The 19,247-nt window shown below is 38.1% G+C and overlaps 4 protein-coding genes across 4 annotated transcripts; 2 read left to right on the top strand and 2 right to left on the bottom strand.

Moving 5' to 3' along the window:
- Positions 1 to 3,465: 3,465 nt before the first annotated feature.
- On the top strand, positions 3,466 to 6,044 carry CBG14619 (the record flags this gene model as incomplete). Its single annotated transcript, XM_002644599.2, has 5 exons — positions 3,466 to 3,547; positions 4,707 to 4,889; positions 5,440 to 5,565; positions 5,651 to 5,877; positions 5,973 to 6,044. The coding sequence occupies 5 exons, from the start codon at positions 3,466 to 3,468 to the stop codon at positions 6,042 to 6,044; spliced, it is 690 nt and encodes a 229-aa protein (XP_002644645.2).
- A 961-nt stretch (positions 6,045 to 7,005) lies between these two features.
- Cbr-dpy-8 lies at positions 7,006 to 8,447 on the top strand (the record flags this gene model as incomplete). Its single annotated transcript, XM_002644598.2, has 3 exons — positions 7,006 to 7,152; positions 7,200 to 8,149; positions 8,204 to 8,447. The coding sequence occupies 3 exons, from the start codon at positions 7,006 to 7,008 to the stop codon at positions 8,445 to 8,447; spliced, it is 1,341 nt and encodes a 446-aa protein (XP_002644644.2).
- A 104-nt stretch (positions 8,448 to 8,551) lies between these two features.
- On the bottom strand, positions 8,552 to 8,854 carry CBG27727 (the record flags this gene model as incomplete). Its single annotated transcript, XM_045239693.1, has 2 exons — positions 8,552 to 8,772; positions 8,815 to 8,854. The coding sequence occupies 2 exons, from the start codon at positions 8,852 to 8,854 to the stop codon at positions 8,552 to 8,554; spliced, it is 261 nt and encodes an 86-aa protein (XP_045099566.1).
- A 1,058-nt stretch (positions 8,855 to 9,912) lies between these two features.
- Positions 9,913 to 17,684, bottom strand: CBG14616 (the record flags this gene model as incomplete). The annotated part of the gene is made up of 16 exons (XM_045239692.1): positions 9,913 to 10,068; positions 10,250 to 10,397; positions 10,444 to 10,563; positions 10,612 to 10,723; positions 10,768 to 10,861; positions 10,942 to 11,034; positions 11,584 to 11,673; positions 11,722 to 11,865; positions 11,998 to 12,138; positions 12,185 to 12,274; positions 12,704 to 12,843; positions 13,305 to 13,452; positions 14,680 to 14,793; positions 17,264 to 17,360; positions 17,408 to 17,505; positions 17,550 to 17,684. 16 exons carry the CDS (start codon positions 17,682 to 17,684, stop codon positions 9,913 to 9,915), a joined length of 1,920 nt encoding a protein of 639 aa, XP_045095462.1.
- Positions 17,685 to 19,247: the final 1,563 nt, after the last annotated feature.

Genomic DNA, 19,247 nt, shown 5'->3' with positions numbered 1-19,247 from the left:
ACAGTTTTAGGCCACCGTGTATCTCAGATAGTATCTGCAATTCATAGGAATCTCTTGAATTTAATATCACACTACCTTTCACAACTTCCCGATCACTTAACCTATTATCCCATTCTAGTCGATGCCCTAACTACCGTTTTCTCACGGCTTCTGATGTCACACGTAGGTGCCATTCGTAAGTCTATTTTTGTCTTGAGCAACTGTTGTTCCTACAAATCTCGTGGGTTTCAGTAAGTATTATTCATCTGAAAATTTTCTTTTTCAAAAAAGTGCTAAATATAACTCAATGTGTGGGAAACCTCTAGTTTTAAGTTCATCAAATCAAATGAAAGTCAGAAGAAGTTCAGTCAACTGTCACAGCCAGGTGCCAGGCTCCTCCGATATTCCAGTATCGTCATTTATTTTACCAAGATTCATATCATTTGTTTTTGAATCCGAAACTATCCCGGAATTCGAGAAAAAACTAGGAACAAGCAGTTTGTGAAAACTCTCGGAGATCCATGCTCAATTTCCGGTGTTGAGGGTGTGTTACTCACAAAATTTCAATTCGAAACAAAAGTGATATTATTCCGATTCCAGTCTCGAAAAAAATTCGCAACTCGTGCCGGAAATTGTTTTTTTTTTTTGGTCGTGGATTTTTTCAACAAAAAACAGCACTTTATTGTTTTTCTTCCTTCAGTTTTGAAAATAGAGTTACAGTAACCCGGTCGATGATAATTTTGTTGCGGCCAAGTGTTCTTCGAATTTTCTTTTATTAGGTTGGCGGGAAAGTCTTTGTCACTTTTTCAATAGTTTATTTCTCAAAGAAAAAATAACCGAATAATTAATTATATTGTCCATCATTATCAACAACATGTCTCCAACGTTCCCTCAATTTATGGATTCCATTGCGGTAGAATCCAGCCGGGCGTGAGGCAAAGTATTGTTTGAGTGCCGCTTCGACCGCTCCACGGGAATTGAAGCTTCTTCCTTCGAAGGCACGTGTCATATCGCCAAATAACCAATAGTCGGAAGGAGCAAGATAAGGAGAATACGGGGGGTGAGGGAGAACATTCCATCCATATCCCATCAGCTCCTGCTTCACTTGTTTCGAAACATGTGGGCGAGCGTTATCATGTTGATAGTACACTTTCTTGTCTTTCAGGGCCGAACGGTCGACTGCTTTCTTGAGGTTTCGTAGTTGAGTAGTGTAGAGGTCTCCAGTTATTGTTTTGCCCTCGGGCAGAAGTTCCCAGTAGATGGGGCCGTCCACTCCCCACCACACAGAGAGCATAACTTTTTTCGGATGAAGGTCGGGTTTGGGGACATCCTGTGGGCTCTCTCCTTCTCCAACCCACTGGGATTTCCTGTGGTGATTATCGTAGAAGACCCACTTCTCATCTCCGGTTATTAGCCGGTCCAGCCATCGATCGCCCGCGTGGAGAGTGAGAAGAGTAATCGAATCGTCGACTCGGCGGTCAAGGTTGGCTTGAGTCAGGTGATGACGTATGAATCGACCAAAAAGTTTTCTCATTCCAAGAGACTTCAAACCTTCAAGGACTGTGCTATGGTGAACTCCGAATGTGACAGCTAGTTCACGGCTAGATTGAAATGGATCCGATTGCAATGCGTGCTTCAGCTTGTCCAAATCCAACTCACGGGGTCTCCCAGAGCGATCCTTTTCATCGAGCGAGAAGTCATCTTTTTCGAAACGATGGAACCAATTGCGAATAGTATTGTAGTGAGGGGCATGTGTGTTGTACACATTCTTCAAGAAAGTTTCCGAATCCTTCATCGTGGTGTGAGATAGGAAGAGGTAAATCAAAACATGTCTGATGTGAATAGCAGTGGGAACAAACATATCGTTTCAATTACAGATGAGGAGCAGGGAAGGAAATGGGGACTTGTTTATATGGAAGGTTCTTATCACCTTGTTATCACTAGAGTCGATATCATACACAGCCTCCATATACGAGAACAGTGATTAAACAAACAGAGTGACAAAGACTTTCCCGCCAACCTAATATATTATCTTTTTTCTTCTATTTTTGAATTAAAATTTACAGTAACCCGAAAAATATTTGTTGTTGCGGTAAAGTGTTCCTTGAAAAGTCATGAATCTTGAAATATTAATTTATGGGCTACCAGAGCTTATACATTGTTAAATCAAAGCACAATTTTCTGAAAAAGTTGATTACTTTTTATAGTAATCCTTGGAAATGTTGATGAAATGTAAGAACCAGTAATCTTCTAGCTTTTAGGAGGTTGATTTTCAAAGAGCATGGTGATTAATGGGAATTAACAAACATTGCACCTCAGAAGTCCATCTTTAAGATTCGAATAAGAATGTGAAAGTTTAGATGAAAAGCCTTTTTCTCAAACAGTTGGTATTTTTTTAATAGAATACAGTTTTTTTTTGAATAAATATTTGATGACTCCATACCACCAATACTTTCAGATATTCAATGTGCCCTGGTTGTATCTAGTTCAGAAACTATTGAGTTTACGAGCCTTAGAATATATGTAACCTTTAGAAACCATTGGATTACTGTAGCTTCCAAATTTGCAAAAAAAGTGTTCAATAATCTGAACACAATTGTAAAACAATTGAAGCGAGCCAGACAATATTGAAGGTCAGACGAGATGTGTATCCATAAAAGTGTGAAATTCGGAGAATGTTTGGTGGAGTAGATAATTTTATCTGTTCACCGTTTCTAATTCTATTAACCCATAACTCGATGATGTGAACTGAGAATAAATGTTCAAAAAGTTTCGGATTAGCTGGTGCTCGTGTTACTTTCATTCAGAAAATTTTGAAGGATGTTACTGTACTTTTTCTCCATCTCGGTCGGAGAATATAGACATTGTACAAGACAACGGTAAAGTCGTGGCCCCAAGTGTCGTGACGACAGCTACCGTAACCTGAAACATTTTTTTTAAGTTTGGTCTGTTTTACGACGATTTTTTCACAATGACTTCTCACGAATAGTATTGGGAAATCAACAGGAAAATCGAAAAAAAATACAGAAACTAAAATTTAGAAAATTTGATTATTTCTTATTTTTTCTTATTTTTTTTTATAATACCGTGTCTTTTTTCAGGGGATGTTCATTCCAACTTTTTCTCCATCGTTCTTAGTCAGTTTTCTTTTTATCAAATTCTCTTTCACAATTTTTACTGATCTGTAACTCCCACTTGAACCAATCCAATCAAACAGTTACATGACTCATTCCAGTTTATTCATGATCCGTTCGCCCACTCAATTGCCTTCTAAGCAACATGAATGCTACAAGTTTCCAGAAGCTTCCATTCTAGAAATGTTCCCACGGAAATCATAATCTTTTATCTAACAGGTTGTAGTGAAAAACAACTAACGGAGGTTTCGTGGGAAAGTCAACGTGTGTATATGCCAACGTTTATTCTCAGAACTTCTTCGATTACTCTTTCTGCATGACTTGCTAAATTTGTCAAAACACAATATTTCAGATGTGCGGCATAAACGTTTGGAGCAGAAGCTGGAACTGGTTCAGGCGAAAGTATCCTAGTCTCAGATCGATCCGTGTCAACGGTGAGTTAACTAAAATGTATTTCTAGAAATTTTAAATAGTTACCGAATGAGGATTTTTTCTTTCATTGAGTTCAGTTCAGAAAAATTGATTAAAATTAAAATTTCAATCATAAAAAATATATTGTGGATACAGTATCAAAAGTTAGTTGTCGTTGTAGGAATTCCCGACACGGCCACCGGCGCTTCTCTTCCACATCCTCGATTTTTTGTACGAGAAATAACCGGTAAGTTTTGTTAATTTTGTTTTCAAATTTTTTTAAAATGAGATTTCGCGACAAAAGTTTTGAGGAACAAAGATTTTCCCTCGCAGTCTTTTGCTTTTTTAAAAATACAGTAACATATTTCATTTGAATTTTTGAATTTATTTTTATTTTTACTACTCTCAAGGCATAACGAAACAATTAGTACTTGTTTGCTGCTTGGATTTCTTCAACCACACTAATTTACGCCCACCAAGCCCTCATGAGTAACTCAAGCATTACTCATAACATCATATGATATTTTCAATTCTGTGGAGCATGGTGCGCTAGGTTTAGAGTATATAAGTTTAGTATACATACACAAGATATTTCAGGAAATGCTATTTTTCTTGAATCTCACTTTTCGCAATATTTATCTGAATTTCTTTTGTCGTGCCTAAATCTGAGCAATGAGCAATGCATTGTTGTCTGGAGATAGGACTAATAAAATTGATAACAAGCTATTGTCAAAAATCATAATCCTCATGAGCCAACACACGAGAAGAAGTCTCTGACGAGCGAAGAATGTCGTATAAATATGAAGAAGAAACTGGTTATTACGAGGCATTCAAAACTTTCCTTCGAGTTCGGTTTACCTAATTTTTAAGTTTGGAAAATGTTTTTCATACTAGTAAAGGAGGAAGTAGTATGTTGAGCTCTCCTTTCACATTTTTTAAAAATTACGGTAATTGACAGATTTTTTGTGTTTTGAAATATAATTTTAAATGTCCTTTTTTCAACCTTTGATAATTCCAAATATTGTTTTAATGATTATCTTATAGCATATGTATTATAATTCTGATCTTTTGTTGAAGTACACATATAGGACATATAGGTCTTCGTTCATTTCAACATCTCCTCCCGTTTTCAGCAGTTTTTGAAAAAATATATTGCGTGTGATATAACAAGTTTTATTTCAGCTATCTCTGCATTGGAAAAGCCGCAAAAAATCATCCCGTGCTCCCCGAATTGCGTTTATGTGCTAGAATTATTCAGACAAAAGGATAAAATGGAATCAGAGCTGCATCCGGGTCCGATCGCTCCACACCGTGGATTCAATGAGAAAAGCCGTAAAGTACTCATCGGTTCGACCTACAATGGAGGTGGGGGCTGTGTAGGTTTTCCAATTTATTTATGTTATTCGAATACTCGAAATGTCACGCGTGAAATATCGCGATGCATATACTAATTACCGGTTTCGAGTATTGTGAGCCTAGCTTCTTCTTCTCCTTCACAAAAACTTTTTTGTTTTTCAATTCTGACTGATAATACCTCTTTCACATTATTCAAACATCATTTCAAAAAAACAATGTTGGCACCTTTAAATAAGAGTCAAACCTGCTGTTTTTTGTTTATTCGGTTGTCTTTCTCTCTATCGTAAAACTCAATTTCCTGTTTCATTTCCGTTATTAAAAACACTATATGAGGCATCACCATGAGAATGAAATCGAGGCGGAAACCTTCATTATGAGCAAGAGGAGTATTCCACCCTCACATGTTATTGAGCGATTATTTTTCATTACTAGAGTCAAAGAAAAATGTCAAGGGAATCCGCGAAAAAAATTTCTTCGCGTTTCAGACACATGTCAATTTGACGCCCCTTTCGTATTGTAGAGCTTCTTCTCCTTCTTCAATTTATTTTTTCGGTTTCAGGCATGCCAAAATCGGCAAGTGAGTTCGATCTCCGCAAGAAATTCAATGGCTTAGTCAGCAAAAAGAAGGGTAGCAATGGTTCTAGTCCACAAAGTCAATCATCGGTCTCATCAATCCCTGAAAATGGTAAGTGAGACTTGATAGTAGAGTTCAGACCGTTTCTCAGTAGTTTTTATAAATTATGTTTTCCCAACTCCAACGCATTTTTTAGCAATGTTCGATACCATTGGTGAGCGTCCAACTGTAAAGAAGCATATGAAACTCGGAGATGTCGGAAAAACTCGCTCTTGCGTTGAATTCAAAACCAACGATAAACGGCTTCTCCGCACTTTCCAAGAAGACAACATCATCAAAATGCCAAGCATGGACTCAGACATGGGAAACGATCAAGACACCGGGGTAGCAGATCTTTGTCTCAGTTTTGAGGGGCTCGGAAAGGTGAGCGGCTGACGTAGAATATTTTTTTTTCTTTTTTTTCTCCTCTCGCTTCATTGCTAATCTTTTTCGAAAAGAATTAACATAAGATATTTCAGTCTCTCATATACTCCCAGTCTGACGACAACGCCACCGATGACGTCAAGGATAAGAAGAAGAACAAGAAGTGAATAACAAATTCTTACCATCTGTTTTTTCACTTCTATATTATCCATCGAACCGTACCATCTACATTTTCAAGTGTTTCATCCATCAGTACATGTTTTAATAGTAAACCCAAACGTTTTCAAAAATTAGTTTATAGCATTGGGTTTGCCGCAGCCATTGAATCTCATCTCCCCTTTAACTTTTACGAACTTTCGAAACCCCCCTGAACCACTTTTTTCCTGTCACTAATTTCTCCCGATCCTCACATCTTACTTTTTCCAGCAACTGTTTATTAATCTAAACCCAAATTATTAATCTAAACCCAAAAAAAAGTTGTTAAATTTCAAAAAAACTGGAAGTAACCCCCACGCTTTTGTTCTTCAATCAAAATTCCGATCTCCCGTTTTTTGAACCAAAAAATATATTTGTCCTTAAAGAAATTTTTAAAAAATCTTGTTCTCAATTTACCAAATTTTCCCAGAAATTTCTCTTGACAATTTTCCTCATCTTCCATTACAAAAAAAAACAGAGTGTTTCAAATCATCTCTCCTCCCAGTATTGCTTTTGTGTTCCCATCACGACCAAATTCTCAATTTCCGTTTCAACCGTCTCCCCCTCTCTCCATGATCTGCTGATTGTTTCACTCGGAAATAAATAATTGAATCACCGAAAAGAACATGCGAAGAAGAAAAAGTGTGTTATCATAGTGTCTTTCTCTCACGCAGAAAAAAACGAAACGGAAAATAATGCTGGGTGTAGTTGTCTCATTTTCGCGCGGTCAAACTTGCGAGATAACGGGAAAAACCGAAAGTGATCGGGAGAAATCGTTCATGATGAAATGACCTCAAAAACGAAAGAGAAGCCTAATCCGGGCGCCTTATCGAGTTTTTACCCAGTGACCTATATTCGCGGAAGAAGCTTATAAGTAGCTGGATGGAATGCAACTTCTCAAGACTTTTCCATTTTTACACCCATTTTCCAACAATGCGGAATAACTTCTATGACGCTGCTGTGGCGTCGATCATCGTTTCGACGTTTGCACTAGTCCTTGCTGTTTTCTCGGTACCAATGCTCTTCCATAAATCAGATAATGTACTGCAGGAAATTTCAATGCAGTCTGATGGAATCAAGGTAACACGCATTTCACTTTAAATACTTCTAATTACTTCTTTTTCCAGGCAAAGTCTGATATGATTTGGAATGAATTGATGGAGATTAGACAAGGTGGCTCAGCACCCGGAATTCAGTTCTTCTCGCGTAAACCAAGAAGTAACTGGATGGGCGGAGCGTTCTGTAAAGGATGCTTCATGCTCTCCTGCCCACAAGGACCACCAGGACCACCAGGAGCTCCAGGACCAGATGGACAACCAGGAGATGCTGGAAGACAAGGACGTTCTGGAGATGATGGTTTCGATATTCAACCTGAATCTGAGCCAGAGCTTCCATGTGTTATCTGCCCAGCCGGGCCACCAGGACCACGTGGTGCTCAAGGAGAGAGAGGAATGACTGGAAATCCAGGAATGAATGGTATGCAAGGAACCATCGGAATGGAAGGTGTCGATGGAGGCCCGGGATTGCCGGGACCACCAGGACCAAAGGGAGAACGAGGACCATTAGGACCATATGGAGCACCTGGAGACACTGTGATTGCTGGAGTTGGAATCAAGGGACCACCAGGGCCACCAGGACCACAAGGAATGAAGGGGCCACCAGGGCCAGGCGGAAAGGGATCCAACCAACCAGGACAACCAGGACAGCCAGGAGAGATTGGAGGAATTGGAAAGACCGGAAAGATGGGAGGATACGGTATGGAAGGACCACCAGGACCACCAGGAGACCCAGGAATGCCAGCTTCCTACTGTCCATCTGACTGTGGAGTTCAGCCAATTCTCACTGAAATGTTCCCAACACCATTCACCCCAGTTGCTGGATACTCTAACATGCAAAGACCTGCAGCTGCATCACGACCAGTTGCTCAGCCAGAGTATGCTGCTGAGGGGTCTGCTCCAGCTCATCTTCCACATACTGGTTCAGCGAACGCCGCTGCTGCTGATTACGGATCTGCTCCAGCTCCACAACAACATCGTAAGAGCCACCGTCACCGCCCATCTCACCACACCGAAGAGCAGTAAGTCGTCTTATTCAATTTTGAAAAACCAGTGACTAATTTTGAATATTCCAGAGGATCTATTGACGCTAGCCGCTCTCACAACGCTCCAGAATACGCCGACGGAGCCTCGCCATCCCACTTGCCACACCACAAACAGCCCCACACTCCTTCTCATAACTATGCTGAGTCAGAAATTGGAACCGACACTGCTGCCGCCGACGCCTACGCTAACAGAATGCACGACTTCCAGGACTTTGAGAGGAAGTGGCGCAGAAAGCTTCTTCAGAGAAGGCTCCGCATGATGAAGAGACAGTAGACTTTGTTTATTCGAATGTTAATATAATAGATAAAGTTTCCAATTTCCAAAAGGTTCATTCTTACGAAAAGATTGTTGATGATATCATGAAAAAGTGGGCGTAGTCAGAAGAGTCTGAATTGTCTTGGATAAACTTGAGCAGAGAGGTTGTCTTGTGGAGCTACTCGTTTGACAGTTTTTGGCTTCTCAGCTTCAGATGATGGTTCAGAAGCTCCATTCTTTGCTGAAGGACCATTCTTAGATCCATTGAAGGCGATGGAGAACTTCTGTTGTCCTCCAAGCTTAACACAGAACTTTTTGGCTGGCGGCTCACCAGTTGGTTCGGCTGGAGGTAATACATTTTTCTAGACATTAACTATAGGTTTACCATGTTTTGATTGTTTTTTAAAGAACTCGTCTTGGACCATGATGTCACTTTTGTTAGTAGGATTATCTGAAAATAACAAAATTTCGAAAGTTCAGAAGAAAGTTCAGAACAAGTCACGCTGCAAAAAGTATTGAAAACAATACGAAAAGTTATTAGTACAAAATTGATAGGTTGGAAAAAAATAGTCAGAAGACAAAAAAGAAAAAAAGGAGAAGTTTTTTTTGGGGGAAGAACAGATAGACAAAATTATTGGGAAAAAGAACGGGGACGAGACATGGAGTGGCTGGAGACCGTTGCTTCGAATCAAAATTTCCTTGGTCACGAGAAGAAAAATAAAAAGAACAAAACTCAGTTTTAGTTTTTCCGTGCAGATTTAGATTTATTTTCTATATTTCTCAGTGGATGTTAAAATAAGAAAAAAGAGATGGCACTTCTCTTATATGTTCAGGAAGTGTCAGCATTCTAAGTTTTATTTTTGTATGTAAGAAGATACATAAAATGACATCAACCACACTAAAAATGTACCAGAATTCATACACGTTTTGTATAGTGATAGAATTGGAGCCAATATCTTGTTTTCACAATTTTTTGCAAAATGATGTTGGCTAATTTTGATTCAGCGCATGACTTACTGGCCTGAGAACAATCTGAAAAAATAGTTGGAGTTCACAACACAAATTTTTTTATTTTGACCTTTTATAATTAAAGCAAACATGGGAGGCGATTGATTGGAATGAGCTTCTGATTACAATTTTGTGCAAAAAAGGAAAAGACAATAGAAATTTGCCGTAGCACTAAAACTCTCAGACACGAGGAATTGACTAGAAGTTGGAATGTAAAATGTTTGGGAAAAAAGTGAACTACTAAGTTTTTAAGGGTGAGAGTTTGTTAATTAAGATTATATTGCTGGCTGGAGAGACAAAAAATACAGGCGAAAAGAGAAATAATACAATTGAACATGTATCAAGGATGGACCGGGGCGAAGATCCTATTGCAAATGAGAGGGGACCCCTTACTATACCTACGAATGAGAGAAAGGTGAGAGAAAAAAGTAAACAAATGAGTGGAAAGTAGAAGAAGAAAATAAACAATGTGGCCTTAGTCGCTTGAAGTTACATGGAACACTTCAAGTTCATAAATATCAAATGCTCCTTCCTCGCAAAGCTGCGGGCTGTTGAATGTGGTGCTTGGTCCCGTCATTCCGTGGGTCAGCTCCTCGTCAATACGGATTGCATCGCATCCTCCAGAGCCGATCTGAAAAGATTTGGGATGGATTTGGGAAATCGTCAAAAATCTCTTTTGAAAGTGGAGGAAAAAATAATTTGCCTTTAAAATTCGCTAAACACTGTATACGGTCACATCAGTATGCCTACCGTAACTCAAAAAGAAAACTCCTAAAAAATACGGTCTCCTTTTCCTTTAACTGCTCACTCACCACAAATGACTTGTCAGTAGCCGACATGAAGTACTGTGGGCACTCGGAAGAGGACACATCTGGAGCATTTCCAACCCAGGTGTAAATTTCAGGCAATTCCATCTCCTTGTTCATACGGAACACGTATGACTCGCCAGTTCCCCAGTATCTGAAATTTGGAAATTCAAATTTGACTTCCATTTTGAGATGCTTACTTTGAGCGAGTTCTCTCCTTGCGATCATGTCTCTCAGACCAGGTGGAGCTACAGTAAGCTCCGAAAATGGCACCAGAGGTGCTCATAATGATGATGATGGTCTGATCAAGCTTGTCAACCCTGGAAAGAAATATTTCGTTACTTATTTTATTTGTGAAACTAGCTCACTTGCTCCAGAAGTTATAGAAACTGGTACCATCCTGGCTCAATTGATAAGCCAAAGTTGGTGTGACTAGCTGAAGTCTCTCAGGCATGTATGACATCAACTCCACGGCAGTGTCTGAAAAAATCAGTTATCTACAGTTCTACAGTATCTAAACTTACCATTATCCACAAGACACGACTTGAACGCTTCACAGAAAATGGTGCGACGAACTTTCTTGATCGGACGAGGACGAGAAGTGACTTCTTCGCGCAGCTGGAAAACTATTACGGTGTCATAAAACTATTAAAAACGGAACTCGTAAAATTGGCCTAATCCTTCTATTCCCTACCTACCTCATCTTCGAATTGCGTTTGAAGTTTCGCAATTGTGACAGATTGCAAGTTACGAATCTTGACAGCAGTAGCGATGAAAGTGCTGGTGCTCACCTGGAACATGATCTTTATGAGAATGAAATGCAGAAATGAGTCTTAATAAGTACCTGAAGAAAATATGATATCATGTTTCTTGAATTGTTTCAAAGCAACGTCAAAAAATGTTTCGGTTTCCTTTTTGCTTGAAATCATTGAACGAACTCTTACTCATGTATTGTAAAAAGTTGTTTACAAAGCGGTACAAATGATACATTTTATAGTTTTGTTTGGTCCAGAAGAACATTTGAGTAAGCAGCGATCAAAATTCGATTTCGCTAGTTTTAAGAAGGTCAAAAAGTTTTACGGAAATGAATCGTTTGTTTGGTAATGCCATCATTTTTGTCTTTAGAGGAATTTATCTCATCTTGGAACTTCCAAAAATAGTTCACTCTCAGGATACTTAACTGGTCAGACGAGTTGGATACTAGAAATTTGCAAGTCTATAGTCTTTTCTCTATATGATGAACTGCTTCTAACCCCTTGCAGAATAAATACTATAGACTTTTTTCCTGTCCAAAAGCTCCACAGTCGAGAACTTAGGTAATTTCAAGTAAGGATGCTTACCGAAATATTTGTGGCCACATCCTGGAACTCCTTCTTGATCGCATCGATCTTCTCTTGCAATGATTTCCCTTTGAAGTCCTCCATTCCTCTCTACAAATATTGACAACATTACTTTGCACCTATGTACATGTACTATACCTTATGCACTTTGGACCAAATGTAAACGATAGAAATAGCAGAACGAATTAGGAACTTGTGTCCTTCAGCGAAATAGCAATCGATGATACGACAGACGTATGGAAGAGGAAGATATTGAAATAGCCAAAGCAGCCAATCCTCGATCTAAAAAAAAGAAACGGAGGAATGGACCATTAAATTTTTGTGTGTGCCGTCTTCCCTGCCTCATTCGTTTTCTTTCAATTTTTGGGAAATTCACTATGGTGATCCCCTCCCGAATGCCACCACTCGACTTACGCATTTCACGAGCACACTGTCGTCAGTGGTGTCGAGTCTTCTTTTCAGCAGCACGTACGCTGCGGCTTTGTGCTTTTTGACCAGTGCCAAAATAGTATGACTAGAAGCGGCCCATTGAACTGGTGCTGTCATGATGAAACCCTGGAAACGGGAAAGTTGGGAATCATAGAGGGCGGAAGTAAATTACCTTGGTGTTGAGCAAGTAGTTGATACAGGCGAAACAGTCGGAGTCATCATCGTTGAAATGAAGGAGTAAGGAGCACAAGGGATAGATAGTCTGGGAAAAGTCTGGCATTGCGAACGATATTGAAAATAAGAAGTGAGTTAATGTAGTCGCTACGTGGCTAATATGATCAAAATTCAAATGTAAAACCAATCAAACTCATATTACCGAAAAGCATGTAATAGAAATTCTATTGTCCATCCTGTTCTAATTATCTCGGCTTCTATGCAAGATATATAATTTTCCAACCGATAAAAAGTTGTGATATCACGACAAACATTAGTTTCCTCCTTTTCAAGTCTGCGACAGGAACCGAGATAAATTTGCACAAAGTTTAAAGGTAGGAAGCGCTTCTATAACAGATTTACTGCACTTGATACTGCCTGCATGACAATTTACAACTGCTTTTGAGGATTGACGTTTTTAGTTGAAAAAAAAATGACTGACTGGCACTATTGAAATTCAGTCTCCAATAAAACTTACCGGTGCGTACACAATTTCTGGACGGAGTCTCTCGATGATCAGTAGAAGACGAATAAGTTTAACTGAACCCACTTCCTTCAAATCGAAATTATTGAGCACACCACCCTCATCTGCTAGGATTTGTGGCGATTGTTTTTTTCCTGAAAAATTTCACTCGTTAAGTTTTTTCAGCCAGACTGTCACACACAGCCACTTCCTTTCTTGTTTTTGTGTTATTATGTGCGTTGCTTTCGAACCGAAAACTCACACAATCTCTCGATCCCAACAAAGTTTCCCGCCGTTTTCCTCGAAAATTTGATTGTCGAGTAAACAACATGAGTCTTGACACCGCATCATCATCATGCGGAATAAATACACATATACACAGTGCGTGGATCAAGAGAGTTTATTTGCAACGCAGCGGCATGCGCAAATTTCTACTTTTAGTTCCTTTTTCTGCTTCCTCCCCTCTAACACTCTTCATCACCTCCCACAAGACAAAGAAAAACATTGCAACTGGCACTCTCGATCAGCTGGATGGCTCATGCCTGGTTTTTACTTTAACTTTACTTTTACTTCAAGTTTTTAGGTTGATTTTTTGAAAGCGGCATGGTTATAGTACCTTGGTTGATTCTATCGTACTCGATTGCTTCATCAGAATAGAGACGTTTGCTGCTTGACCAATCTTTTGTGTTACACAATTCCTTCCAGAGATTTGCACGAATTTCGTGACAAACTGGCCAATCCGTTCGTCGTATTAGTTTTTTGACCTGAAATGGAGGAAGGATTAAAAGAAATTTTGTGGTCGCGTTGTTGTTGTTGTTGTTGGTATTATTGAAGAGCCGAAAGACAATGAATTTTTAAACTTATATGGAAACGATTCTCAAAATTATTCAGGTGGGAATGCCAGAGGCATAAATAATAACCGTGAACGATCAAATACACTTTGAGTTCAACTTCCTCAGTTTCTTTTTTTGTTTATCAAAATTTTGCGAACTACAGAAATGTAGATAACATTATATCGAACATATATTCAGTTGACTAAATTTCTACATATCTTGAAAGAACCAAGAAGACTACTTTTAAACTTTCAATTTCAGGGTAGCCTGAAATCAAAAACTAGTTTCGAAAATTCTTATGAATCAAAAATGGGAATTGATGATAAAGTTGGATGGTCACAATTTATTTTGCTTTGAAGGTGGATTCTAGACTTCAAGAAATGTTTCCTACAGTACTCCTCGATTAACAGTGTATCAACTACGTCCTACCTTCTAAATCTGTATCACTCACCGATAAATTATTAAACTGGTATTTGGCCTGATAGCTGTCGTCAATATCTGTTTCTAGACCAGAATCATCAGATAAAGCAATGAATTTCGACAGTAGTTCAGCTATTTTTTGTCGCTTAGCCTCGATACGTTCGCGTAGAGTTTCGATTTTCGGAATTTCAACGTACTCCTCATCAGAGTACGGATTCCTGACAGGATCGAATCCCATTTTTCAAAATATTTAGATTGAAAAAATTGCGAAGTGACAAAAATAAAATGTCGGAAAAGGGTGTGAATCCGAACTGTCTCTGGCGGGAGCGAAGCGGGAACTCAGAGAGCAGGGAATGAGCTCCGCCTTTGCTCACAAAAAAGTTCTCAAGGCGAGTGACAAACAGACAGATTTGCCGCGCGCTGCCGGTCAACTTTAAAGTTCAGGAATAGAAAAAATTAACATAAGAGTACACGTTTATTTTCGGATATTTTTTGCAAAGTTACAGCAAGACAGGAAGGGGAAGAAGGTGTGGCTAGTTTGAATAATTGCTTTCATTACTCAACTTCATTTAAATAGTAATTTTTAAGTCTTACCCTTTACAATGTTTTGAAGTTACCACTATTTTTCAAATTGTTCAAGTACTTATTAGGGATTTACTTTTTGTTTTCGAATTATTCAAATTTTCACAAGGAATTTAATTTTTGTATTCAAATTAAAAAAAAAAGATTTTTACTCACCTTATCATACCGATTCAAACGTTTGTTATCGATAATTTCTTGAAGAAGGTTTGGCACATGCGATTCGCCAATACGGGTGTCTCTGGTGTTCTCGGTGAATAGTGGTCCTTCTGGCTATAAATGATATTTTTTCAATCGATGGTCATTCTATTGTCAATGTCCACTACCACACGCATAACAATAAGCAATACAAAATAATACAAAAGAGAGCTCTTCACAGTACCAAAAAATAACAACACTCTAATATTTCTTACCGATGGACCAGCGGGTTCCGGCATGACTGAATAATGATTATTTTATTTTTCATGATTTTGGTTTTATTTTTGACTGTTCGCTTAAACGTTTGTTGTTTCAAAACGTTTTTTTTCTCGCGTTTTTCCACATAAAAAAGGTTTCATTGTCTGTTCTTTTTCTCCATTCAAAAGAAAAGTACAATAGTCGAAAAATCTATTATATAACTCACCGAAAAACGGTCTCTACAAGCTAGTTATTGTGAAAGAAATAAGTTTTGGTGCAATTCAATGCTCCAAAACGTGTAGCCTTTGTTCCATTTATTGACAAAATGAGGGCTCGCGTAGAAGAGCGGAAGACGGGGACAAACGGGTGCGCTCTGGCTATTTATGCAGCGTTTCAATGGTGAGCAGTAGAGAAACGGGTGAGGAGATCTTTGGGCACTACTTCACGCGGTGTGGAGCTTTCTCCCGTTTCACAGCTGTCAATAGTCCGCGTTGGGTGGACGGGGTGCGCTCCGCCGCTACGCAATTTGTGGTGGTTCGCCCATGAAATTTTTATGCGTCTGCGTCTTTGTTTTCAACGGGTGTAGAGAGAAAAGAGGGTCCGTTTTGCGTGTGTTTGTGTAATCTCGCCGGTTCATTGGGTTTCTTTTTGAAATGTTTGTAATATTATAATTAGTTTTGGTGCAAAGTCATTTATCTTGCCGGTTTCTCGCATGTTTAGAGTCAAATTTGAATAAGACTGAGACTAAAAATAAAAAAAAAAACTAAAGTGAATTTTGCAACAATTGAAAAACCTCAAATTTTTTTTGTGTTGTTCCTCTTTTTATTGTATCAATTTTGATGTGTGAGAATCATGCTAGATTTTCTGAGTTGTCTTATTTTGTAAAATTGAATATTCAAAAAAGACTCTATCGAAGTAATGCAAGGTCAAAATTTTATCCCAAAATGACAGTTTCAGTTGAAAATGGTTAACTTTGAAAAGTCTGTGAAAGTACTTATTCCTGTTTTTGTAAGTCACTACTTTCTGCTCATGCATTTGATAATTAGGTCTCATGTCAAACAAAAAACCTCAAAAATTGAAAAGGATGAATAAAATCAGGGTAGTTGTTTCACGCAGCATATCTTTTCAGCAAGTAGTTGTGCAGAAAAATTATTCAAAGTTGACCATGTTCCACTAGAATGTCCCTTGTGGATAGAATTTCGACCAGCACTTTGTGGTAATGCTTGAACTTTAAGCTCAAATATCTCGATTACTCTAAAGGAAAAATATGTCAACTAATAAAATATCGGGCATATGTCACCAATTTTTTGTATCTTTCACAGAATTTGAGATAATTGAGCTCAAAGTAGAAGTATATCGCGGCGGGAGAATTTACAGAAACTCTCATATTTATGGAAAGATTGGCTCTTTATGATTTAACGGAGGTTTAAACAATTAACGGGGGTATAAAATATTAACGGGGGTTTAAATTTTTGACGGGGGTTTTAAAAAAATTAGAAAAATTAACGGGGGTTTTGAAAATTTGAAGGGGTTATGAGAATTAACGGGGGTTTAAATATTAGACGGGGGTTTTCAAAAAGTGTCAGGACGATGTTTGGGGAAGTCCCCAAAATGTTCCAAAGTGCTACAGTTTCTTGTTTTTTGCTCATTTCAGTTGATTTATTCATTTCTGAAATCATTTTCTTGTTTTTTCTTTTTTCATTTCTAAAGTTTCATGGCACTGTTCTAGAATTACGGAACGAAAAAAACGTTATCCAAGTCTATCATGTAACCTTGGAAGCAGGTACAGGAGGCTTAGAAAGGGAAGGGCGATCAAATAGTTGCTCTTAGAGAGGTTGAATGGTGTTGGCGAGACAAGTGATCCGGGAAAGCGGTACATTTCTATTTTGGATTCGAGGTTAGAACTAGCAGATTTATGTAACTTGCCACCAATTTTCCGATGACTTAGATGAAGGAAATATGGCGTTTCAGCCTAAGCCTATAATCTACGAAGGTTTCCTAATGTCAAAATTTTTCTACCCATTTTTTTATGTGATTTTCATTCGTTCCGCAATTCTAGAACAGTTCCATAAAACATTAGAAATGAAAAAAGAAAAAACAAAAAAATGCATTCAGAAAAGAATGGATCAACTGAAATGAGCAAAAAACAAGAAACTGTAGCACTTTGGAACATTTTTGGGACTTTCCCAACCATGACTCTGACACCTTCTGAAAACCCCCGTTTAATATTTAAATCCCCGTTAATTCCCAAAACCCCTTCAAATATTCAAAACCCCCCATTAATTGTTTAAACCCCCGTTAAATCAAGCCGAAAGATTTGCTTATCAACGTGAAAATGCAAACTTACTGGTCTTTCAATTACAATCTGCTCTTCTCTCGGTGCCATACGTGCCTCTGAACGTCGTGGAAGACGAAGCGATCGACGAATGGCCATGGAAATTCGCCTGAAATTTTATGAACATATAAAGTGTGCGAAAACGAACAAACATACGCGATCGAGCTGGTTGTTCGACGCATTCCCGTAGATCCCGCTCCGTCGAGATTGTGGTTGATCATATTTTTGGGATAAACTGGTGCAGCTCTTTGGAACTAAAACTCTGTGATAAATTAATGAAAAATTAACAAAGACTCACTCTGAAAAAATTATTCCCTTCATCATTTTCAACTTCAGAGTCGTTAGTTCTGCCGACTGCTTGTCCAACTCGTGCCGGAATCACATCATCCTCATCCCCACTGGCGTCGCTCATCTCGTCACCAGCTTGGAACATTGCTCTCAGGTTTATAAGACCCGGTTCTGAAAAAAACCATTTTATGGGTTCATAACAAGTACGAAAATTATGATTTAGTATCAAACAATAAACATTTTCATTTATGCCTCGAATCATAATTTTTTTGGAAATCGGCGGAAAAAAAACGAAAGATAACTACGTTGTTTTCCCAAGAAAAAAAATTAAACTTTCTGTTGGTTTAGCTACTTGATAGATGAGATGAGGGGAAAACAGATAGAAATAGGGACAACCTGAGAAAGGAGAAAAAGAAAGAAAGAAACATTTGAAACTGTAGATGGAGGACATTAACAAGATTAGCCAAACCACAAAAGACCAAAACGCGAAAAAAGAAAAAAAGAAACGCAGGAGGTCTGATACGGTTTTATTTTTCAATTCCAAGTCTTGGAAACATTGTACAATATTTAACGCAGGCTTCAAAAATTGCAAAAATTAATGTGTTTGAGCATGGTATGTTATCAATAAAATGTCTGCGGCTCGCGGCACCACACTATTAACACTAAAAATTACTGATAATAAACTGATTGAGGGATAATCAGACTTCTGAATACATTGAAATTTTGATAATTGAAAAATATATGCATCCATCTATCTCTCCATCTCTATTTTCATTCAAAAGAATTGTTCTCGGAGGCCAAGAGCGGTTATTTAAAACAGGTTTCTCCGATTCATTGATTAATCTTTGTAGTAAAAATACAAATATTAAACACATTTTATAGTGCATTTTTACATTTTCACTACTACATACATTCTCTCATGGGGTCATCAAAGTCAGAAAAAAAAAGAAAAATACACATAGTAAACATGGAGAAACGAACTTACACATACTGGTTTCGGGGTAGACACGGTGAAGTTAATTTTATTTCAGAAATAAATCGGCGAGAAGTAATAAAATTGGTGTCTCATCACAAACTATTTCTCTCCGGTCGATTCCTAAATTTTCCACTTTTGAAAGTTGTTCTCGCGGGGGTTTCCGAAAATTTCGACTATTGTTCTCACACACTTTTGCGACCTTCTAGGAGAAAACGGTACGGGTGACGGAAGCAAACAAAAGAATAATTATACGGAAGACCTCGAATTCGAGGTTGTCGGAGGACACTATCTAATTTAAAACGGTATATTGGTCCTTAAAGACTTGAAAATGAGATTATATCACTTAAAAAAGAAACCAGTTACATTTTGAACTATTTTAACTAACAATTTTATCAGTTTTTGCAGGAAACGTATTGCTTAACTGATAACTCAAATGATTTCCGATTTTTTTGAAAACCAAAGGTAGAAGTTGGAAATCAACTAAATTATTCGAATAGTTACTTTGCTGAAAATAAACAAGTACAAATGCAAATATTACTATTTTCTAGCACGCAACTTTACAGTTTTCTCTCAAGTGTTAGAAAGTTGCGAGGTATAGTTTGCACAGAGGTTTTCTTAGAGAACAAACAGCATAAAAGAAGTCAGAAGGAAAAAAGAAAAAAAAATGGAATTTGAAAGAGATCGAAAGGAATATATTGAGTCAAGGAGAAACATTTTTTTTGAAACTGTTTT

This window comes from Caenorhabditis briggsae (genome assembly GCF_000004555.2).
Source record: "Caenorhabditis briggsae complete genome, chrX, whole genome shotgun sequence".
Classification (NCBI taxonomy): Eukaryota; Metazoa; Nematoda; class Chromadorea; order Rhabditida; family Rhabditidae; genus Caenorhabditis; species Caenorhabditis briggsae.
The sequence above is the reverse complement of the archived record's forward strand: the minus strand, read 5'-3'. Positions and strand labels throughout refer to the sequence as shown.